The sequence below is a fragment of the Podarcis melisellensis genome, assembly GCF_964234715.1.
Source record: "Podarcis melisellensis genome assembly, chromosome: 17".
NCBI classification, from domain to species: domain Eukaryota; kingdom Metazoa; phylum Chordata; class Lepidosauria; order Squamata; family Lacertidae; genus Podarcis; species Podarcis melisellensis.
Genome location: NC_138534.1, coordinates 10623466 through 10647920, shown reverse-complemented (window position 1 = coordinate 10647920; position 24455 = coordinate 10623466). Strand labels below are relative to the sequence as shown.

The 24455-nt window shown below is 46.4% G+C and overlaps 1 protein-coding gene and 1 pseudogene across 6 annotated transcripts; both read left to right on the top strand.

Moving 5' to 3' along the window:
- Window positions 1-952: 952 nt before the first annotated feature.
- ILVBL (ilvB acetolactate synthase like) lies at window positions 953-18726 on the top strand. Of its 5 annotated transcripts, none has more exons than XM_081894230.1 (16): window positions 953-1059; window positions 7031-7191; window positions 8067-8268; window positions 8351-8478; window positions 8710-8848; window positions 9785-9896; window positions 10294-10393; window positions 11027-11124; window positions 11460-11596; window positions 11814-11948; window positions 12145-12259; window positions 12377-12546; window positions 13358-13428; window positions 14538-14609; window positions 15421-15526; window positions 17476-18726. In XM_081894230.1, the coding sequence occupies exons 2-16, from the start codon at window positions 7054-7056 to the stop codon at window positions 17652-17654; spliced, it is 1902 nt and encodes a 633-aa protein (XP_081750356.1). In that variant the 5' UTR covers window positions 953-1059; window positions 7031-7053; the 3' UTR covers window positions 17655-18726. The 5 variants fall into 5 exon arrangements, with proteins under 5 accessions (XP_081750356.1, XP_081750354.1, XP_081750357.1 ...); XM_081894228.1 differs by lacking the exon at window positions 953-1059 and adding an exon at window positions 1445-1587; XM_081894231.1 differs by lacking the exon at window positions 953-1059 and adding an exon at window positions 2606-2669.
- LOC309360018 (phosphoglycerate kinase pseudogene) lies at window positions 3888-5714 on the top strand (annotated as a pseudogene). Its single transcript has one exon. The product of its transcript is annotated as a phosphoglycerate kinase pseudogene (transcript).
- Window positions 18727-24455: the final 5729 nt, after the last annotated feature.

Here is a 24455-nt window from a genome sequence, read left to right as displayed (position 1 = left end):
CTGAAGCCTCTGGAGTGCAGAGGGACCTTGCGTTGCGCGAAAAAGGCTTCGGGTTCCTTTTGCTGAAGCCGGGAGGGCAAGACTCTCCTGGCTTCAGCAGAGAGGGAGCTGCGCAGCGCCCCTTCAGCGAAGCAGGAGGAGAAATGGAAGGGGCTCCGTTTCTCCTGCCACTTCGCTGAAGGGGCGCTGAGCAGAGAAGGGGATAATTTCCCCCCCTTGTTCTCCCCCTCCTATGGTCTGATACGTCCTATGGTCCGGTGCGTCCTATAGAGCGAAAAATACGGTATATTTGCAGACAGTATGCATAATAACATAACTCTGGAATTAGGCATCATAAAACTTCAAACAGCAGACTTGGACAACAGCCCAGGCTGGAAGATAACAGTAAAAGAAAAGCTGCGCTAGCAAACAGATAAGGGAACATACACACACACACACAGCTGTGCTTGTCAGATGAAAGGATACATGATTGAGAATTGATTAGCCAGGGACTGGGGACTTTCGAGAGTTTAAGATCGGAATGTGGAAATTATGAGATCAACAAGGAGGCAGAAATATAATTATGTGAGATGATTCTTCAGAGGTCTAGAATATGGAAAGTCCGTTTGAAATTTAATAATTAATAATTTGGATTGTAATTTGGGGTATTTTTATTGAATTATGATTTGCTTTGATATTATTTGGATGTTCTTAATGAATTTTTTTTAAAAAAAATAAAGATGAAGAAATATACAATAACTTGAATATAATAGTAAATGTTTGTGCAACCAGTTAAGCAATAGAGAAGCTCCTATAAATATATATAATACAAATACATCTCACTTCTTCAGAGGGAATTAAAAAAATGCGAACCCGGAAGATCTCTACCCAAACATTACTCTATTTCCCTCCCTTTCAACCTCCGTGCATTACCAGACTGCGTTTTGCTACGAGTCGCGACTTGGGACAAGCAACCTGGCGGCTTTCGCCACCCGCTGCCCGCCGCCCTCTCGAGGAATCGTTCGCTCGCCGCGTGACGTCACGCCGTCGCGCCCCCAGTGACACGGCGCGGGTTGCTAGGTAACAGCCGGCGGGGCCTGTATGTGTATATGTGTGTGGGGGGGGGAAGGGAGTGGGGGAATTTTTTTTGGGGGGGGAGCGCTCGTCTGCACGCGCAGTCCCGTGTCTGTGCGGAGGAGCCAGCCCGTTTTCTGCTTCCTAGAAGCAAGGCCTCGAGCCCGTGAGGAGGGGTGGGGGGATGCGCGCGCACAGAGCCCTCTCCTTCCCCCTCCCTCTCTGGCGGCCTTCACCGGCCCGAGGGGCGCCTGAGGCGGGTTGCGTGTTACGTGTTCGTGTGAATGCGGCCTCTGCCCCAGTGCCCCGCCCTGGCCCTGAGGCAAAATTTGCCGGAGCCACCCCGTCCCGTCGCCTGCAGAGAGAAGCGGCTGGCGCTCCCTCAGCAGCCCTTCCCTGGCGGGAGGCGGGCCCGACGGCGGAGGCGGGGCCGCTTCCAGCCAGCCTGCCTGCCTGCCTGTCTTGCCTCTCCCCCTTCCATCCTGGCCCTACTCTCTCCTGGCTCTCGTGGCGGCGACGTTTCGCTCTGGTTTTGTAAGTTTGGGGGGTCGCTTTGGCAAACTTTGGTGGCGGCCAGGGATGGGAAGCGGTGGTGCGGCGCAGTGGTTAGAGATCTGGGCTAGGACCAGGGTTCGAATCCTGACCGCTCAGGAGCCGCAGGGAAGCTTGCTGGGCGGGTGAGCTCGTGCAACGGGGGGTGGGGGTGGGGGTGGGATTGGGCAGTCGTCGCCCCTCTCAGCCCCGCCTACCCACCACCTTCTTCTTTGGCGATCACTCTTAGCCGGGTAAGATTGTCTTCCGTGAACACGGTCTCACTAGTGAGTCCGTAAATGACTGGGGAGGCCAATTCTGGAGCCACACGTCCTTCCATAGTGGGGACATAGGTATCCGGGTGGAAGTTGATCACGGTGAGGGTTTGCCAGACGTGCCTTCCTCTTTGCACGTTAAGAGGAGGTGTAAAGGTGGATTGGAGACAAAGAAGGGGGGTTGGGGTAGGGAGGGGAAGGATGATCTTCCTCTCCAGGGAAAGAAAGTGAGATAAAAGGTTAATATTTGTATATTAATAAAAATCTATAAATGGGGACTAGAAGGACAGGAAATGCCACTTCCTTAGTCATATGTATTAGACAGGGGTTTCATTCATCCATTTAGTGAGCTGTGCTAAAATGAAGCTATGGGCTGTAGCTGATGCTGAGACAGCTCATAGGGGACTTTCTTGTGGTAAGTGGAGTGCAGAATTTGGGTTCCCCAAAGCTTTTTTTAGGGTGCAAAGGTGTACTTGTAAAATAGGTCTGTGGGCGTATATTGAGATTGAAGTAAGACTCTGGAATGATACTAGTTTAAATTAGTTCTAAGGTTAAACCACATTGAGCAATGATTGAGTATTGCCGCTAGGATTTGTTCCAGATCCTATCAGGGGGAAGGTTCCCTGAGTGTACTCTGGACTCACCATTATGATTACAGATACAACTGATTTGGTTATGTTGCTTCACCTTCTGGTAAGATCCTCCTAGCTCTTTTCTTTGCCTTATTCTTTAGAAACTGAATCACGAATTTTTGGCACCAACATTTTGGACAAGTATGAGGATGCTGTAGGGTTCTAATGTGGTAGAAAGGTAAATCTATATAAAACCAGCTACCTAGTACGTAATACAGAATTTCAGGAATAAAAGTGCAAAACTCAATTAAGACAAAAATAGGGTGGAAAAATGGGGGCTCTTACCACTTGTGTGGTAGACATATTGAGCAAATGGCACTTGAGCAAATGGCACTGCTGAAGTAACAGAAGGACTCTCTCTTCCACAGCAGTACAATTCTATGCAAGTCTACTTAAGCACATTTTAGTTCAACAGGACTTACTCCCCATTTAGTATGTGATTCAGCCTCCATGTTTTTAACAAATCTACAATATTTAATATATCTGGTGCTGAAATTTCATTGTTTCTGGTTTCTTCCAACACAGTTCCACAGTTGAGCAGCAGTGTGCATATGTGGTGATGGAGTGAGAATGGGATAAACCTGCTGCTCAACAGGTGGGGAGGAAGGATCAAGGAAGGGGATGGTGGAGTGGATGCTGTCTATCAGCAATGACTTATAATTTTCATTTATAGCAAAGGTGTAGGCATGCCCAGTAGGGGTGGGCGATATCTGGTTTTCAGTATCACAATATATCATCAGCTAAACATAGAGATATACTGATATAGCACGATATCTGAAATAAGATGGAGCTACGCAGAGGCGAACATGGTAATGTCTTGGCAACTGTTACCAAGTCACGGGTCTGGATCACCACACACTGATGAAATCATCACTTTCATCAGCAGGCAAGCCAAAATGCATCTAAACAGGACTTTGGTTTGGGGCTTGGATACCAAATGGTGGTATTCAGGTCCAGGTCCAGGACAATCCAAAATACAGTAATGAGTCATAGTGAACACAAATAATCTGGGAAAATACTGGGACGGGGGATTCTAAACTTGATGCATATAATTACATGAAAATTAACTCAATGATAGCATGCTTCAACTAAACCATTAAATATTTCTGGAGAATATATTAATATTCTATGCAGTTTTGGGGGCAAATTTACAAAAGTAGTAGATTTAGTAAAAATATTAATTAAACTTGCATATGATTAAGAATTTAATCTGTTTTCTACTAATTTACCAGTAGTTTATGCAATTTGCTAGTGTCAAGTGCATCTCCTTCCGCACTCAGAGGGCCAGCTCCAATTCTATGCATGAGTAAGCCCCACTCAGTTCAACTAAACTTACTTCTGCTCTTGCTGCCGGTGAACAAGGAAGAGGTTGCAGTCCATTTGCTCCTGCTGTGAAATGTCTGTCTCCACCAAGCTTACTCTGTCCAGATGTGAAGTGGATGTGAAGGGCAAGCTCGTGGTCATGCGGGTTGACTTCAACGTTCCAGTGAAGGACAATAAAATAACCAGCAACCAAAGAATCAAGGCAGCTGTCCTAAGCATTAAGCATTGCTTGGACGATGGAGCCAAGTCTATGGTGCTGATGAGCCACCTGGGTCGGCCTGGTGGGGTTCCTATGCCTGACAAATACTCCCTGAAACCAGTAGCAGCAGAGCTCAGAGCTTTGCTAAGCAGGGATGTCACATTCCTGAATGAGTGTGTGGGTATAGATGTGGAAGCTGCTTGCGCAACTGGCTCAGTCTTTCTTCTGGAAAACTTCCGATTCCACATGGAAGAGGAAGGCAAGGGAAAGGGAAAGGACGCTTCAAGAACAAGATCAAGGCCAATTCTGCAAAGGTGGATGCTTTCAGAGTGTTGCTTTCTAAACTTGGAGATGTTTATATCTATGATGCATTTGAAACTGCACACAGAGCTCACAGTGTCAATCTGCCTCACAAAGCTGCTGGTTTCCTAATGAAGAAAAAACTGGAGTATTTTGCAAAAGCTCTATAGAGAACCCAGAGCAGCCCTTCCCAACAATCCTGGGAGGCGCTAAAGTTCAGGATAAGATCCAGCTGTTCAAAAACATGCTGGATCAAGTCAATGAGATGGTTATCTATTGTGGGACGGCTTTTACCTTCCTTAAAGTGCTCAAAAACATGAAAATTGGCAACTCTTTGTATGATGAGGAAGGATAAAAAATAGTCAAGGACCTGATGGCAAAAGCAGAGAATAATTGTGTACACATCACTTTGCCTGTTGACCTCATCACTGCAGGTAAATTTGATGAGAATGCTAACACTGGAGAAGCCACTGTGGACTCTGGGGTCTCTGATGGATGGGTTTGGATTGTGGTTCTGAAAGCATTAAGCTGTTGGTGGAAGCTGTGGGCAGGGCCAAGCTGATTGTGTGGAACGACCCAGTCAGTGTCTTTGAGTGGGACAAGTTTTCCAAAGGAACCATAGCTTTGATGGATAAAGCTGTGGAAGTTACATCCAAAGGTACCATCATTGGAGGTGAAGACACTGCTACATGCTGTGCCAAATGGGGCACAGAGGAGAAAGTTAGTCATGTTAGTACTGGAGGTTGGTGCCGGCTTGGAATTCCTGGAAGGTAAAGTTCTTCCTGGTGTGGCTGCTCTGAGCCATGTTTAGCAGTAGATCATGGGATGAATAAGAGTGCCTCCCAGACATGTTCCTGTGCACAGCCTTTAAAGTAACCACTTCTATATTTGTACTGGCAGCGGGGTCAGATAAAGTAACCTGGAAGATTTACAGCAATGTTAAAATGGCTCTTGTCTTGTAGAGTCTGCAGTTCATCTGATGTTGACTGGTCCCCTGTTGCCCCACCTGAGCTACTGTAGTGTTAAATGGTTTTTGTGATATTTAGAGCGGATATATTTATATTTTTTTGCCTTTTGACTGAGGCCAAGTTCCGCTACTCGTAGTCAGTACCTCAAAGCAAATTCCTTCATTCAATCTCAACAGTGTGTTTAGCTACTGCTACTTCTCACCTTTGCATAGTACCACAAGGTGAGGGAAAATGCAGGTATCAACTGCAATGTTAGCTTCTAAATAAATGTTTTGAGATGCAAACAGGAAAAAACCCTAAACTTACTTCTGCTTTCTTGGGAGTCAGCCCCGTTGAATTCAGCAGGGCTTATTTCTGACTTGACGCGCATTTGCTTGCGCTGCTTAACGACAAGCACTCACCCTCCCCATCATTCTCACCTTACAACAACCACCCAATCTCCCATTTAATCATAAAGCAGCAACGGTTAAATCTCCCCCCTTCATTTCCTCATATTGTGACACAGAAGGGCCCCCCCAAAGCCCCTATCCTACCAATCTCTCCCTTTTTATCAAAGGAAAGGAGGAAGGGGAGATGGGAATAAACAGAGCCAACAGGGCAACTTGTTTTTTTTTGCTCTTATTTTAAAAAGGGGAATAGTGCTCCCTGTCCCACCCTCAGATGGGCAGTAAAGGCATCAGAGAGGTTAAAGAAAGCCTTCTCGCATGTGCACACAAACACAGGCAGAAGAGGAGATGGGAGTAAAGAAAAAGAGTTAAAAAACAGGGCAACGTTTTTTGTTCTTACTCTGAAGAAAACAACCTGTTTCTTTTCTCACGGGGGTAAGGAAGGGGAAATAGGGCTCCCAGCAAGAAGCCCTGAGCCAGGCCAGGCCAGCACCTACCAACTTGTTCCACCAGCTACTAGACTGCTGAACCGGGGCTTTCTGCAAAATCAAAAGAAGTATAAGGGCTGATAAGCTGGCTGGCTGCTGCTTTCGCAGCTTTTTTCGTAATTGTCACTTGTGTTTGTAGAGGCAGTTGCACAATCAAAAGAATCGTAGTGACTCCGGCTAAGCCTGCTCTTGTGTGTGAGTCTCTCACTGCTCCTGCAGGAGGCAGCGGAAGCCCTAAGAAGTACATACTAGCCGGCTACACAGTTTTCTCAAAATCGCGATGCTTGACAGACAACATTTTATGAAACTCTTATTGTGTGTGGACTTCATAACCAGTTTTGAACGATATGTTGAAAAATTGTCCAGGTCTAGTGCCCGGTAAGACATCAGTAAATAGAAGTACACATCTCGTTTCTGAGCTTTGGCTAGATAGCAAGGAAGCTCCCTGCACACTAATCATGCTGCAAAGTTACAGAACTGATGGCTGCGGTCAAAGATTGGGTATGTTATTCAAAGCAACATGTGAACGTGTTTCTCTTATCTCTGAAGCTCCTGGCATTCTATATTTTCTCTTCCAATTTTCATTTTTATTAAAAACTCCACCTGGCTTTCTCTGCTGCCTTGCCAGAGACTGAACTGCCACAAATTCTTGGTGCATAACTATGTATTTTAGATAAAACTGAATCACAGTTTGAGAGAATTTGCCCTGCATTTTTTAGATTAAAAAAAATTCCCTTGTCTGTCACCTCAAGAAAACTAGAAATAAACTAAGTATTTGTGTTACAGAATAGAACTGCTACAGCATTGCTGGCGTGCAGCTGAGGCAAACAAGTTACAGAATGGTACTTCTGTGTTTTGTCTTCCTTTTGGGACAGGAGTGCATCTGTAGCTGACACAAATGAATCCTGACGTGCCTGCTGCCGCCTCGGCTCTAGAAAGCTCCTCGACATGGCTGTTGGCACTGCTGGGAAGCCTTACAGTGACTCTTCTTGGGGTAGCTCACAAACTGGGGCTCATCTATCAGCTGTGGCATCAGGTAAAGCATAAATCAGTGGCTGCCTTTAGATGCGGCTTCTTTATCCGTAGGGCAGTGATGGGAAACCCACAACCCTCTGGATGCTGCTGGATTACAAATTCCATCCTTCAATATTCACCGTGCTGGCTGGGGCTGGTGGGGTTGGAGTCCTACAACATTTGAAGGGCTACAGGTTCTCCATCTCTGTTATAGGGGAGCCAAAGGAGAGAGTAGGCAGGTTATGAACAGCTTAGGTCCAAAATGGAATTCTGTCTCCCACCCTCCCTTTGCAAGGATGTATACTGTATTGCTTTTGGGGCCCAGTATTAATTGATTTCTTTTCAGACGATCTTGGTGGTGAAACGTTCGTTGCAGGTGTATTTCACCAGACACCTGGATGTTAAACAACAGTTAGTCCTGTCAATGCCCTTTGCTTTCCTGCGCCTCAGTCCCATTGGCTCTGTATCAAAGGCACAGTAAGAAGTAGTAGAGGAAGGACTGTAGTTAACCAGTAGAGCGTATGCTTTGCATGGGAAAAAGTTGCAGGTTCAAACCCTGGCATTTTCAGGGAGGGTTGAGGCAAAAACCCTATCAAAAATCCTGGACTAGCGGTCTGACTCTGCATCAAGCAGTTTCCTATGCACAAAATTTAGGATGAGAGTGGATTTTGCATTTGAGCACCTCAGCTTCTCATCTTGAAAAGAGTATTGTTTCTGGGAGAAGAATTCATTGGTTGTGGACACCGAATGCTAAAGATTTATGCTTCAGAAGCAGTTTGAGGTAGGACTGGGTACCAGGAGCTGAGGGCCTAGCATCTTCCTTGTTTCTAAGCCCCTGACCTTTTATTGCATTGTTCATGGGAAGCCAGGTCCAAAAGACAGACTTGTCTGTTCCAGGTGGACACGAAGAGCACTCGACATGGCGGAGAAACTGTGGCAGAAGTTCTGAAAGCTCATGGTGTGCGCTTTGTGTTCACGCTGCCTGGTGGACATATCTCTCCCATTTTGGTGGCTTGCGAGAAGCTGGGCATTCGTGTTGTGGACACGAGGCATGAGGCAACGGCTGTATTTGCAGCAGATGCAGTGGCCAGGCTATCAGGTACCACATTTCTCCCTGTTTGTTGCTTGCTGAAGAGGGAGGAGCACAAAGTGACACTTGCCTCTGCATTTTTCTGTTGCAGGAACAGTGGGAGTTGCTGTAACGACAGCAGGACCAGGAGTGACTAACACTGTGACAGCTATGAAAAATGCCCAGATGGCAGAGTCTCCTGTGTTGTTGATTGGAGGGTCAGCAGCCAGGTTGCAGAAGGTAGGCTGCTCGGTCCGGTGGCCCTAGAATCAAAGGACAATGACAGAGTAACTAGAATTTCATGCTGCTCCTGTTTGATTTAAGTAGGGCTTTGGCCTTTCTGTGTTCACTGACACCGACTCTCCCCAGCAGCAGCTTAGCAGGCAATTTTTCTGCATGTGTATTTTTGAGGGCAATTGAGCTGCAGCTGTGTGGAATTGTGAACGAGCTTTCTCCTTTCTCCATCCCCAGGGCAGAGGAGCTCTCCAAGACATTGATCAGTTGTCCCTCTTTAAACCACTCTGCAAATTCTGTGCTTCCGTGACGTCTGTCCGAGAGATTGCTCCTGTGTTGCGAAAGGCCATTGCCATTGCCCAGTGTGACACTCCAGGTATGCTGCCGTGCCGTTGGCTTGCAACAAGTATCTTCCACCCACAGAGGATTGTGGCTTTTAAGGTCTGGCTGTTTTTGTACTCAAGCCAAGGAAGTAATAAAAGTTCAAGGGCTCAGTGTGGGCTATAGATATCTTTCTTTTATTGTCCAATAAGCCTTGAAAGGTTGGTTAGGTTTGAGTAAAAAACGTCAGGCTTTTCTTTCTTTTTTTACTATTTACAGTATTTTTTACTGGGAATGGAAGAGCAAAAAGTTCTCTCTGAATTTTCTCAACACCCAGTAGGCTATTTGCCTACACTTTGGAACAAAATGCTTTCACCACAGTAGAACAGTATTTTGTCACGGAGACATCTCTTCCAGCCTCACTCCCTGAAGGCATCTGCCCAGCGTCCTAATGCCCATGTGCAAGATCTCAGGGCTGGGAGTGTGGGAATAACAGCTTATTCTTAGAGTATCTTATTGGTTCTTACCTGCCCACCTGGCTCTGATGCTGGACTTGTAGAACTTGTCAACCTATCTCCTCACATGAAGCCAATTTTGACCCATTGGAGCTCGCTGATAGGCCACTATCAGCTTCAGCAGCCGTATGTCTGAGTTTCAAAGGCTCCTAGGCTGACTTTAGAGAAGCACTGTGGCTCTCTTCTGAGCATGCTAGGACACTTATTTTTTGATGGATGAGGAATGGTGGATACAGGAATCCTGGGCCGACACTTCTGATATGGGAGATCCTTCTAATTGGGTGCTGCCACGTGGGAGGTAGAGCTCAAGATGTTCGCGGTTTTGTGCCAAAAAAGGTTGCAAGGTCCATGAGTGAGCAAGTGGGTTGGTCTCGGTGCATGCTTCTAACTAGATTTTTTTTCTTTGGACAGTTCCTTGGAACAGGGATTTTCTTTACAGAGTAAGGTGGTTATGGAACTTCCTCTTTGTCTTGTAGGGCCTGTGTTTGTAGAGTTCCCCTTGGATATCCTGTATCCCTATCATCTAGTAGAGAGAGAGATTTTCAAGAACTTCACTTCTAAAAGCCTTTTGGGAAAGATTGTTAACTGGTGAGTGAGCTGCCTTCCACCCTCCCATATCAGCAAAGGTATTAACTGATGAGCGGTTCTGTGGAGGGCCTAGTGATGGAGCCCTGGATAATTTTATAGGTCTCTCTCTTACCCTCGCCCCTCTTTTTAAACTGATTCACCTGCTCCTTAATTACAAGATGCCACAATTCTTCGATCTGGTCCTCTATATCGGGGAGGAAGATTTCTCTTGCTCTTCTGCTGTATTTGACAGATTGCCACCATGAAGACCTTGAGCTTCTTGGTAGCTGGTTGGTGCTCATATTTTGGGTAGCAAGCTGACACCTTGCCTTCTGTGGTATAGGCTACAGCCTCCTCCTCATCACTACCATGGCAAGATCTTGGCCTTCAAGACCACATTCTTTTTGTTGTCACCCAGGTATCTGCGCAGTTACATAGGGAGCCTCTTTGCCGGGGCATGGGAGATGCAGGACCTTTCACCTCTGCCAGTGAACTTGCCAAAGGCTTCAAGGGGACAGGTGAGAATCCATAGAGTCCCAGCTCCAACTGAACGTAGCTAGCAAAGTTAATGTGTGGAGCTGGGAGCATCTTACTTCTCAATTATAATTAAGTCCTACATTTCAGACAAATATTACCTTCCTTTTATGGCCAAATTCTGTGTGATTGCCATAAAACATAGGGAACAAGCTTTGATATCATCATGATTAAGGTTTTAAATGACAACTTCAGGTTATATTTTAGTGACTAAGATCTAATTTATATCTTTTAATTGCTGCTATATCTGTACTGTCCCTGTTATACTGAACTGCAAATTTAGATGTTTCCCTATTGTGTTTCATGACTTCCTATACCTTCTGACTTCCTCTGGCCTTTACTGTCTTCTGTAAAGAGGGCAACTCACTATTCCTCTGGAAAGGGGGGCAAATTGAGACTGAATGATGTAGCTTTCATCCTCTTACCTGTAAAGTCCTAGATTTACTGCCTTTTCACAGTCACCGTCCCCCCCCCCCACCCCAATGAGGAGCTGCCGTTTTCCTCTTTTGAAGCTATTCTCTCTCCTGCCCCCCCCCCCCAGTAATAGCTGTGTTGTTGCTTTGAAAACTTGGTCATTTTTCTCAGACTGACCCTCACCTGGGCATGCCTCTGTGCAGGTGCAACAGTGTGTGGAGCTCATCAGCCGAGCTAAGAAGCCAGTCATCATCCTTGGTAGTCAGGTGACCCTACCACCAACACCAGTAAAGATACTCAGGTGAGGGGTGGTACGTTGCAATTTTGGCTCCCCTCAGATCCCATTTACATTTGTCTGTGGCACACTAATCAGTATCGGCCATTAGCGAGGCTACCCCCTAAAGCTGAGGAGTGCCATCGTTTCTTAGGTGAAGTAGTCTGGGATGGGGTAGCCAAACCAGTAAGGACGTGAGAACTGGGATTGGGGTTGGGCAGGAGTCTGGTGTAATGGGTAAAGCTGGGGCTCTGGAGGGGACTGAGGCTATGGGCCACAGCCGGATAAAGCTGTGCTGTTGCTGGCCGATAATGGAACATTGTTTCTGAAGTCTCTGCAGTGAGATTCTCCTATCCTTTCAGAGATACCTTAGAAGAACTGGGGATCCCGTGTTTTCTTGGAGGCATGGCTCGCGGCATGCTGGGGAAAAATAGCCCACTGCACATCCGTCAAAACCGGCGTGACGCACTCAAGGAGGCAGATGTGGTCATTCTAGCAGGTAGATGTGCTCATTGTAGTTGCCAGTGCTAACCTGTTGCTAAAGGGGGGCTGCCTGGAAGTAGGTGGCCTATTTGGGTGTGTGATGGGTGTCTTTAGTTATATGTGAACAGCCCTAAGATCTTGTGATGAAGGGCGGTAAATAGGTAGGTAGGTAGATAGATAGAAAGCAAGCAAGCAGTTTGTCTCATTGCCATAATTTCTGTTCTGCTCTCTAGGCACAGTCTGTGATTTTCGCCTGTCATTCGGGGGGATCCTAAGTAAATCCAGCAAAATCATTGCTGTCAACAGGAACCGGGAGCAGCTGCTGAAGAACGCACATGTGTTGTGGAAACCCACCGTGGCCATTCAGGGTGAGGGGCCTGCCAGGGTCTGCAATATGGGGGTTGTGAGGGGGTGGCCCTGTTGCTGGAGGGAGAGAGGATGTGCTTCGTGGCATGGCTCGGTGAAGTCAATGACCCTGAGGAAGAGGATACATTGGCTGCATGTGCATCCGTTCCTGGTCAGAGCCTTGCGCTTTTCAGGCCTCCTGCAACTCCTTTCCTACAGGGGATGCTGCCTGCTTCCTGGTGTCCTTGTGCCAAGCGTTGAAGGGCTATTCGTGTCCCCAGGACTGGGTAACAGGCCTGAAGGAGGTTGATCGCATAAAGGAGAAGGCAAACAGGTGAGAAACACATATGTGCACTGTTCCTTTTTCTCGTCCTTGTATAACTGATATTCGGAGAGTAATGCTGGCCTTGGGCATGTCTTGAATTAGTCTGTGGGCCATGTTCCTCCCCAGGGAGAAGGCAGAAAAACCGACAGAGCAGCACCTCAACCCACTGAAGCTGCTGCACCATTTGGATAGTTTGCTTCCTGAAGACAGCTTGTTGATTGCTGACGGGGGTGACTTTGTTGCAAGTGCCGCCTACATTGTAAAGCCCAGGGGGCCACTGACCTGGTTGGATCCAGGTAACACTACATTAGCGAGATGTTGAGAAGTGTAATGTATTCTGGGGGTAGGGGGGTTGATTTTGCTGTTTCTGGTATCTACTTGTCTTATACAGCTTCTGAACTGCTGTTCTGCTGCGATATGAAGCAGCAAAAATGTCTCCTTCCTTTGAGCAGATACCTGTCGTTTTGCTAAACACACATCCAATTTCACAATTCCATAGAAATGAGCCTTGTGGAATAGACACTCCACCCCATCTTCATAGAGGCTGTGGGATGGATACGTCTAAGGAAGGCTGTGCTGTTTTGCTTTCCTGTATTAACCATGGTAGAAGGCACCATCTGGAGAACATAATTTTAAAAAGGTTTTCGAAAGAGCAATTTCCTCCAGAAATTAAAATTGAGGAAAATACCAGAAGGAGTTTCCTAACTTCAAGAATTGTTTTGCATTGACCTAAGATGCCTTTACGAGTTCTGCTTGTCTCCTTTAGGTGGCTCTTCCCTTTTTTTAAATAAAAAAAAGCTGGAACAAGTTCTTATCATCAGGACTGCTTGGATTTTGTGTTTCTTTTCTTGGCACACAGCTCCTTGTCTTTGTTTTATGAAAAATATTAACGTTCAGCCTTTCTGTCTCATGTCTGAGATGCCCAAGGTGACTAATCCCAGCAAAGTTTAATAACAACCATATAATAAAAAACGAACCAACAAATTCTGCTTTTGAAAAAGCTAGAGGATATCAATGCCGGAACGGGTCAGACTGTGGGCTGCTGGGATAGCAAGGCAACCTACTGGCTTCCTTCAATCACTGTTCTTCTACTTCTGCTCGTTTCAGGAGCCTTTGGGACCTTAGGGGTTGGTGGAGGCTTCGCGCTGGGAGCCAAGCTCTGCAGGCCGGACTCAGAGGTTAGTGCACAGTATTGGGAAGCCAAGGATAGAAGCTGTGGTTAAACAACTCCTGTTGCCCCAAAGAGGTCATTGGGCTGATTGCCTGAGTCCCCATTGGGTTAGTGCAAAGTGGGTTTTGTTCCTTTTATTACTGCCCCAATCGATTTAAATTTTTCCAACTGCTTTTTTATTTGTGTGTTTTTAAATTTGGGTTGTTGTTTTTTTTAATTGAAAGGTGTGCCTGGGAAGAGAGGAACTGGGGAGAACAAGGGGAGCCCAAATCACAGTGGTTCAGGGGAGGGGGGCAGGCCAGGTAAGGGTCACACGACACAGGCAGTTAATGTCTGTGCTGTGTGCCAGCCCCTCCTCCAACTTGAGGAATTGCGGTTGTCCTATCAGCCAGCCCTCAAGGACTGCCTCTCATATAAACCGATACGGATCCTGTGATCATCATCTGAGGCCCTTCTTTGTGTGCCTCCTCCACGAGAGGTCCAGAGGGTGGCTACACAAGAATGGGCGTTTCTGTTGTGGCATCCCATTTGTGGAATGCTCTCCCCAGGGAGGCTTGCCTGGTGCCTTCATTGCATATATTTAGGTGCCAGGTGAAAATGTGCCTCTATAACCAGGCCTTTTAAATGTTTTTGTGGAAGGGGTTTTTGGTTTGCTTTTGTTTTATTACGTATTTTGTGTTCTCATCTTGTATTTTTATGTTGTGAACTGCCCTAAGGTCTTCAGCTGAATGGTGGTATGCAAATGTAATAAATAACAATAATTAATAATTTTTGCTTATATGACCCTCCTTCAGATTGATAAGCCCTCCTTCTCTTTTTTTAAAAAAATCATTTTTATTAAATTTTCCACTTTAACAATCCAATCAAATCACATTAAATATTCCAAATTATACATACACATATCAAATAATCTGAATATTCTGCGAAATTGTAAGTTTTTAAATAGGACTTCCCATGCTTCAAGTTCGGAGGGTTCTGATCGATAAGCCCTTCTCAGTGATGGTTGCTTACTTGTAGGAAAATCAATAGGGTGATGAGAACATGTGATGTTGCATTTCACCTCGCCGGCTGCTGCATCTACCCTCACTCACTCTTTAATAAAAAAATCCTTGGCAGGTCTGGATCATATATGGAGATGGCTCCCTTGGGTTCAGCATCATGGAATTTGACACCTTCGTGCGACACAAGGTAACCCTAGCTCTGCCCAATTTGTGTTCTCTCTGCATCTGTGGGTGGGGTTATTGAAAGCAGCTGGAGATGGTCAGGGTTGGAAAGCTGTGGCTGTTGGCAGCTTTGCCAAGAGATCACTTCACTGGTCAGAATCACCTTGTTTAACTAGATTTTGTCTGGCAGCCAGTTTTGGGGGTGAGCTGCCTTGAGAGGCAACAGTAGAGTCAAAGCGTCTTCTTCCGTTACCTATCGTAGCCTGCCAGCAAATCCAGCCAGGCACATTTTCTACCCAACTTCCCCCTCCCAAGTCACAGGAGAGGTTAACCTGTGCATTTCCTAAAACCTGTCTGGGGGGCTGCTGGAGCAAGACTGAGTGATAAGTGACTGCCTCCTTGCTTTTTGGCAGAGATATTTTCCCCCTTCTGTCCTCCCACCCCACCCCCAATATGTCTCAGGAATAGGACAGATAGACAGGTCTTCCTTTCCTCTTGCTTCTGTTTCTTCATCCTTCTCAGCTCTCCTGTTTTAGGTAGTGTGGAGAGATGAGGATAACAGGCTGAATTGGGCCCATGAGCCACATGACAGAGAATTCCCTCTCTTTACACATTTGGGCAACAGGTGGAGAGGGCTTAGTTCAGACTACAGCCAAGATTGCAGTATAGTCTCTCTTCCTTCTCTCTCATAGTAGGAGCTCTGGATAATGGCCTCATCCATAATTTCTTACTGTCCTTTTGTCACTGTGCATCCTATAAAAAGGTAGGGTAGAAGACTGTGAGTACCCTTTCTTAATTCCTGTTTAGTTCTATAACATTTTGTTCTGCTCTATCAGACACCTGTCATCGCCCTGGTGGGGAACGATGCTTGCTGGAGCCAGATTTCCCGGGAGCAAGTTCCCATGCTTGGCAGCAATGTAGCCTGCGGCCTGGGTTATCTAGGTGAGTTAACAGCCTTATTAGTGCCGGATATGGCATCCTGTACACAAATTCATAAGTGGATCTTGGCAAAGTTGAAGCAAAGAAGCTTGGCTGTTCTTTTAAGCAGGGCAGGAAGATAGTGTCTTGCCTGGTCTCTGGGACAGAGCAAATTCTGCTTGTAGGGCGATTCCCCCTCATGCTCTGTGTCAGAGAGATGCAATTGCTCCGCTCTTGTGAGCACACCCAATTGGAATTTAAACGGATCATAATCCGATTAGACTTTCACACTTGCACCTCAGATCCACAGGCTGCCCCCACTATCTCCCTTTTCAAAACTGGGTTTAAGCTCTGCCAAACAAGTGGCAAATATGGCTCATTTGAACAGAACACAGTATAATGTGGTTCATTGTACTTAAAGTGCATGTATGTGCTTTTCTGCCGAACAGCTGTGTATTGCAAGTGTAAATTAGTTTGCAAATCATCCATGTGATACACTTTCTCATAGCCTACATTAGCGTTGTCATTAGGGTTACTTGTGAGTTAATTTGCACAGTTGCATCCTTATGGTAAAAGATCAGTCATACAGGGGGAATATTAATCAAACATATCTGTTCCTAAAACTCTTTGCTGTGCAAGCTAGACAGAACCCATCATTGATTGTTTACAATGGCATATGAGATGTCTATGAAGACATCACCTTCAAATGTCAGCATAACTGGTTTCATCTGTCAACAATTCTTATGCTGCAAATTGATTATTTTTTTAATACTGTATTTTCCATTTCTGTATGTGAGCTGCCCAGAGAACATTTTATATAAAATGCCATAAATAAATAGTTAACCTCTAGACGAACTTTATTCCTATACTGTACTGAAAGTCAGAATGCATGCATTGGTCCAAATATATGCATATTTGAACCATTGTGTATTTGGACCAGTAGAAAGTATTGACACATGCATTAGTTTTAACTTGGTATATCCCTTTCCCAGAAGCTGAATTTGGAGACATCCACATCAACAGTTAGCCTTTTAATATAAAACTCATTAAATTTACTCACAAGTAATTTTACTGATTTCTGGCTTAGCTGCTTCATCTGTGTCCAGCAGATGATTTATTGGGATGCGGGTGGCGCTGTAGTGTAAACCACAAGTCTCGGTGGTAAAGTTCGAATGCCCGTGATGGGGTGAGCTCCTGTTGCTTTGTTCCAGCTCTTTCCAACCTAGCAGTTCGAGAGCATACCATTGCAAGTTGATAAATAGGTACGCTGCGGCAGGAAGGTAAGTGGCATTTCCATGCGCGCTGGCTTCCATCACAGTGTCCCGTTGTGGTTTAGTCATGCTGGCCGCATGACCTGGAAAAGCTGTCTGTGGTCAAACGCTGGCTCCTTTGGCCTGAAAGCAAAGATGAGCACTGCATCCCATAGTCAAATTTGACTGGACTTAACCATCCAGGGGTCCTTTACCTTTACTTTTTTTACCCGCATGATTTGCAAACTACACCTGTAATACGCATTTGCTAGCCTGCGTAACGCAGTTACTACAATAAAAAGGGGATGTATGAAAAGCGAAAGCCTTTAGAAAACCAGTGGAAAATATCACAGCCTAATTTATATTTTCTGTAATGATAAGAAAAGGAGACACACATTTTGTTAGCATTCAGGAATTTTGAGTCCAACTGAAGGAGCAGGCAAGGAGGTCAGTTGCTACAAGCCCATGAAGCTCAGGGTAGGTAACTTAGGTTATTAATTTGAGTGAACCATTGCTTGACCTTTGAAGTGTTCTGTCACATGCTCTGGAATATAAAAAGTAGAAGAGAGCTTTTGCATACTCCTTGTTGAAGGGTAAATCCAGAAGGGTTTCTAGGGGCAGCAGCAGCAGCCTTGAACTCCAGCCCCTTTCATTTTAGGAAGAAAGTCCATCTTCCCTTCCGTATGTTTTTCCTCCTTGCTCATGTGCTGCTTTTCTTTGCAGATTACCATGTGGTGGCAAAAGGCTTAGGAGGGAAAGGCTTCCTGCTCAGCCGCGAGAATGAGGATCAAACGGAGGAACTTATCAGGACAGCACAGTCTGAATGCAGGCAAGGGCACCCTGTCCTTCTCAACGTCCTCATTGGGAAAACAGACTTCCGTGAAGGCTCCATCGCCGTGTAGGGGTTAGCTTGCAGATACAAGTATGTGGGATTTGGCTGGACAGCAAAGTGACTGCTTTGCATGGAAGATATGGTTCATCTGAATTGATCTCAAGCAAAGGGAGTCTTGGCAGTCCTGAGGTCTCATGCCCTCCCTCATTGGGCTTCCTTGGGGTAGTTCTTCAGATACCTGGTTTCCTCCACTTTTCAACTCTTGTTTTGCTGCTGAAGCACTAGCTCGTGTTCCACCTCCACCCATCACACCATGGCTGTTGTCTGAAGTGGGAGCAGCAAAGCAGGTCTTTGTGAATCATTTTGACTTGTTCCTTTTGGTTATCATGTCTAACAGGTTGGCTTCACTAATTGACGCAGCTAATACATTAATAACCATAGTTGGGACGAAAGAACACACGCCTCTCTAGTTTGCCATTCCTTCATCTGAGGATTTAGGTGCACCCTTTTTCTTTTCTTTTCTAAATAATTTTTATTAAGTTTTGCATTTAACAATCCAATCATATTACATTAATTCATCGGTGCACCCTTTTCCAACACCGGTAGATACTTACCATTCCCAAAGGAAGTGCAAAAGTGAATCTATACTATTTGGTTTGAAACAGAAACTATACCTTTCTGTCATCCCCCTACCCCACCACAGATGAGGACCTCAATTTCCACCTTGGACCTCAGAAGGGTCCTTTTGCTCATTCATCTTTGGTGCATGTGACCATCTAGCCATGCTAATTCAGCTGATAATACAGGTTTCTAAGTCCCAGCCTTACATTCCCTAGGGCCGTATAGGCCTGTAATCCTAGTCCCATCCTCACAATTACTTTAATGCCTCAGCAGTTGCTCATGTTCTGTTACAGGGCAGTGTTAGTCCTGTGGTTAATTTTCTCTTAGACTGTACCCCCAAATCTATTTAAGTCTAATTTTCCCTGCCACTTTGGCAAACATTCTCAGGGGAGGGGGCAGCAGGCAACACATGAGTGAGTGTCCAGTAATACTTTGTGGACTGCTATATTTGCCTCTGTCCCTGCAGAAGCTACAATGCAGCGTTTTGCAGTGCATACAATAAAGGGATATAATTCTTGCTACCTTTGGAGTGTTGTCTGTTCCAGCTTTGCATCAACGCTAGGGAGCTGTTCTTCCATCAGTGAATTCACAAGTGCTCACCATCTCTTTGGAACATGTGGCAGGCCTGATGCCTGCATGTCCTTGGGAAAGGACTGAAACTGCCTTGGTCGCATTGGTCAATGATCTCTGGTGGGCTAGGGACAAAGGTGAGAGCTGTTTCCTAGTTCTGCTGGATCTCTCAGCGGCTTTTGACACCATCGACCATAACATCCTTCTGGACCGTGTAGAGGGGCTGGGGGCACTGTTATACAGTGGTTCCGCTCCTTCCTCCTGGGCAGTGTTCAGAAAGTGGTGTGGGGGATGAGTGTTCAGACCCCTGATCTCTCACTTGTGGGGTGCCTCAGGGTTCTGTCCTCTCCCCCATGCAACATCTACATGCAGCCCCTGGGAGAGATCATCAGGGAGTTTGGGCTGGGTGTTCATCAGTATGCAGATGATACCCAGCTCTACCTCTCTTTCAAATCAGAACCAGTGAAGGCGGTGAAGGTCCTGTGTGAGTGTATGGAGGCGGTTGGAGGATGGATGGTGGCTAACAGATTGAGGTTGAATCCTGACAAGACAGAAGTACTGTTTTGGGGGGGAACAGGAGGTGGGCAGGTGTGGAGGACTCCCTAGTCCTGAATGGGGTAACTGTGCCCCTAAAGGACCTGGTGCGCAGCCTGGGAGTCATTTTGGACTCCCAGCTGTCCATGGAGGCGCAGGTCAATTCTGTGTCCCGGGCAGCTGTTTATCAGCTCCATCTGGTACGCAGGTTGAGACCCTACCTGCCCGTAGACTGTCTCACAAGAGTGGTGCATGCTCTAGTTATCTCTCGCTTGGACTACTGCAATGCGTTCTACGTGGGGCTACCTTTGCAGGTGACCCGGAAACTACAACTAATCCAGAATGCGGCTGCTGGACTGGTGACTGGGAGTGGCCGCCAAGACCACATAGCACCGGTCCTGAAAGATCTACACTGGCTCCTAGTATGTTTTCGAGCACAATTCACAGTGTTGGTGCTGACATTTAAAGCCCTAAACGGCCTCGGTCCAGTATACCTGAAAGAGCGTCTCCACCCCCATCATTCTGCCCAGACACTGATGTTGAGTGCTGAGGGCCTTCTGACAGTTCCCTCGCTGCGAGAAGCCAAGTTACAGGGAACCAGGCAGAGGGCCTTCTCGTTACTGGCACCCGCCCTGTGGAATGCCCTCCCATTAGAGGTCAATAAACTATAGACTATTGTATTTTAATATTTTGTTGGAAGCCGTCCAGAGCGGCTGGGGAAACCCAGCCAGATGGGCGGGGTATGAACAATAAATAATTATTATTATTATTATTAAGGATTTGTCTTACAGCAATGATCTTGTGTATGCTTACTCAGAAGCAAACCGTGTCAAACTCAGTAGAATTTAATTCCAAATAGGTCCTCTTACTGGGATAAGGAGAGAGCAAGAACAACCTATAACGACCCTGAAATTCTTCCCGCCACTGACTTAGTTGCAGGGGAATTGAATCCTGTAACTTGCTTAGTGTTCTTCCAAATCAATGGAATCAATATGAAAATATAATGCTGGGGTTTCTGATCTAGTATTTACTGAGGCAGAGTGCTGGGGCTTAGTGCATTTGTCTCCTCTCTCCCCCCACCCCCTGCTTCCTTCCCCCTGAACAGCTGTTTGGTACAATTGTTGAATTTTCTTACAGCGCTAATGCCCATGCAGCAGCTGGGTAGAGGCCAAAACGTACTATTAAAATACCTCTCTGAGGCAGCCACAAACCAGACACACTGAAGCCAAGAGAATGTAATGGAAATGTGCCAGGAGAGTCTATAATCCTCTGAATGCTATGAGGTTGGTTTCCATGCAAATACAGTCTTTGAGGAGGATGAAGAGGCAATTCTCAGCTGCTGCTATACCAGCTAGTTCTCCGTGGAGAGCATTTGGTGGAAATGTAGGAAGCACTCCTGTTTCCTTCTGGCCTCTGGCTGGTTTCTCATAATTGTGAGATTACAGCATGCACAAACAGCTACCTACCTTTTAATGTCCATAGAGGGAGATTCCGTTGAAATGTGAAAAGCAAATGTAAACTGTCTCAGAGGCTCGAATTAAGGGAAATGCATGAACGATGATGCCCTACTAATGGGCAGGGAAGCTTGCCACAGGGGTGTTTATGTGATTAAAAAACACACTGAGAGTTCAGGAGCTAGTGTTTTCTGAAAAACATCTATCCCATATGAAAAGTAAAATGTGTCCGTCGCAAGTGTCTTCCCAGCAACATTTTTTCAGCGGTAGGCAACTTAGCCCACAAGCATCATGAGCTAAGGTTCACCTGGTGGCTAGTCTATACAGGTTCAAATATATTTATTGTAGCACAATCCTAGCCTTGTTAGCATTTGGCTCTCTGTGTATGCATGTACAACTGCATAGCTATAGGACGTGGGAGACATAGCTTGGCAGTCATACGTGTGAAGAGGAACTCTAGATTGTAGGTGATGAAAAGTCGAACAGAAGCCAGCAGTGTGATGCAGCTGCAAATATGCTAATGTGTATTAATAGGACATAGTTTACAAATCACGGAAAGGAATTCTTCTGCTTGATTCTTGCAGTCTGTCAGCTTCACCTTGTGGAGTGGGTGCAGAAAGGCTGGCAGGAGGTGACGTGGGCCTTATCCAATTCCTACCATCAGTCCCAAACAGTCTGTCTAGCCCTGCATTCTGTTTCCTTTAGTCGTTAAGCCGAAGCTTCCAAGAGAGCCTGTAGGAACACAACTTGTCCTGCAACTGGGAGTAGCTTGTTGCCTTTGATACTGGAGGCAATATATAAGCATCATGACTAGTAGCCATTTATCAGATCTCTCCTACATGTATTTATCCAGTTCCCCTTTAATTTAAACTAGTGACAGTCACCATCTCGTAGCTGTGAATTTCATTACAGGCGTATCAAAATGAAGGTCTAGCAGGCTTGCATGTTGAACATGCTGCTTTCCTGTAGCGAGACATGCACAACTTATCTCTCACTTGGACTACTGCAATGCGCTCTATGAGGTCCAGTGCCGAGAGCCTTCTGGTGGTTTCCTCACTGCGAGAAGCCAAGTTACAGGGAACCAGGCAGAGTACCTTCTCGGTAGTGGCACCCACCCTGTGGAATGCCCTCCCACCAGATGTCAAAGAGCAAAACAACTACCAGACTTTTAGAAGACCTCTGAAGGCAGCCCTGTTTAGGGAAGCTTTTAATGTTTAATACATTATTGTATTTTAATATTCTCTTGGAAGCCGCCCAGAGTGGCTGGGGAAACCCAGCCAGATGGGCAGGGTATAAATATTTATTATTATTATTATTATTATTATTATTATTATTATTATTATCTGCAAGGAGTGATGCCACATGCACTGCGTCAGGAAGATTTTGGGCAGATGTGACACGAAGGCTGGCAACATTAACCCTGCCAGCTGGGGTTCCCTTGCAGACGAACACAGTACCTGGTTGTGTATCTGCAGCAGTGAGCAGTGGAAGAATGGCCACTGGGAGGAGTGCAGAGAGAATGCATCTGCATCAGCACAACCAGATACCTTCAACTGCCCCTTCTGCAACAAAACATGTCTCTCCTATATCAGTCTCTAGAGCCACAGCAGGCGCTGTAACTCTGCAAAGGTCTGACTTCAGCCCCGAAGGCACACTCTTCCGTTGTCTCCTGAGACAGATGCCAGCCAGAAGCCTATCATTTTGACTCTCCTGCCTGTCAGCAGTCCTTGGAGGATGCGGTGCTTGAAAATTGAGAGGGAGAACAACTTTCTACAGTATCTCCTTTCTCCACACTGTGCCTAATTTTTTTTATAAACTTTCATTATGTCCCCCAAACACAGCCTCATCAGTTGCTGCATGCCAAATCTGGGCATCATTCCTGCAAAAATTCTCATGACTGCTGAGTGGAGTGCTGATAATACGGCTGTGGTGTGTGCAATGTTTGGCAACATCCCAGAGCAGCTAAGTGGGCCAGAGTGCATATCAGTGGGTCTTTGTGTAGGTTCGTTTACTTGCTTTTTATTACAGAAGGAACCATGTGGCCCAGTTCATGCTTACCAGAACAGTGGTGGTGGTCGCTTTCCTATGACTGGATCCCAGTTAGTATGGATGCCATCTGAATTATGTGAAATGGGTTCACTTTTCATATCAGCCAAGCTTTTTTGAGGGAGCATCAGTGGAAAGCATGGACTTTCCATAATGTCCATCCCAGGAAAGAAGTTTGTGTGCTGTAGGGTTTTGCCATGGAAAAGAGTTAACTCTGTCACACCAGTGGTATGACTGAAGCTTGTGCAATGGCATGGAGAAACGGAGTTTTCTCCATGCTGCCACAAATTGCCCATTTGTGTGCCCTGGGTGGCACTGTGGGTTAAACCACAGAGCCTAGGACTTGCCGATCAGAAGGTCGGCAGTTTGAATCCCCGCGACGGGGGTGAGCTCCCGTTGCTCGGTCCCTGCTCCTGCCAACCTAGCAGTTTGAAAGCACGTCAAAGTGCAAGTAGATAAATAGGTATCGCTGCAGCGGGAAGGTAAACAGTGTTTCCGTGCGCTGCTCTGGTTCGCCAGAAGCGGCTTAGTCATGCTGGCCACATGACCTGGAAGCTGTACGCCGGCTCCCTCGGCCAATAAAGCGAGATGAGCACCGCAACCCCAGAGTCGGTCACGACTGGACCTAATGGTAAGGGGTCCCTTTACCTTTACCTGGAGGCAAAAAAAATTTGGGTACATAGGCGGAGTTCATAACATGAATTTCCTACACCAGAATTGTGCCTCTGAACAACCGGCAGAGAAAGGCACCACATTGTGGGCTCCTTCAATGCTGGTGTGTTCATCCATTGCACTTTGGGTAATGTTTGTGGTAGGTAAGTCCCCACACCACCCAGGTGTTCTGCGAGGGGTGTTGCTGGCATGAAAATGATCCACTAAGTATATATGAACTGAGACAAGTGTGGATTTGCCCTGCAGATTTTCTGTGGCCGAGTCGAAATTATACAGTCGCACTTGGAGATACCTGGGGTTGCTTGCAAAAGTTAAGGAAAAAGTGTTGTGCCTGTTTGAACAAGTCCTCTTATTTTTAATAATTATAATAATATCAACAATTAATTATATGCCACCTTTTTAGGTGGGAGGACTCAGAGCCAGTTACAGATTAAAATATGAACTAAAAATATAGGGAGGGGGGACTTAAAATAAGTAAACATTGATAATTTTATTTCTATCTGTTGATCTATTAAAACCATACAAATTACTTCTCCGCCCAATTGCTTCTGTGTGTCTCCTTCCGTCTCCACGGTGGGTTTTCTCCGCTTCCCCGTCTGCCCCCTCCCCCAGCATTGCCCCCTCCCCACACTTTTCTCTGCGGATTCCCTGCCCCACTCGGATCTAGCCTGCTGATCTACCCTTGCGGGCCCAAGTAGCAAGCGGACGGGGAGCCCGGGGGTGAGCCCACGGATGGGTCGCCGGCGCGGCAGCCCCTTCGAGCTGCACGGTCGGAGGTGATGCCAGCTGGGCACGCTTTGCCCCGGGCGGCGCCGTCCGTCCCGCTTGGGCTCCGGGCATGCGGTGCGACTGCGATCGCCGCCGTTCTCCGAGGGCAGCTTGGATCCGCCCACTGGGCGCTGCTGCCTCTGCAACTGTGGGTGGGCTGCAGCGGGGCTGGCGGAGGGATGGTCCTGAGTCCTGCGACCGCCCTC

Coding starts and splice junctions, on each gene's coding strand:
- ILVBL (XM_081894230.1), top strand. CDS start 7,054: ATGAATCCTGACGTGCCTGCTGCCGCCTCGGCTCTAGAAAGCTCCTCG. Junction 10,394..11,026: donor CAAAGGCTTCAAGGGGACAG/GTGAGAATCCAT, acceptor GCCTCTGTGCAG/GTGCAACAGTGTGTGGAGCT. Junction 12,547..13,357: donor ACTGACCTGGTTGGATCCAG/GTAACACTACAT, acceptor TGCTCGTTTCAG/GAGCCTTTGGGACCTTAGGG.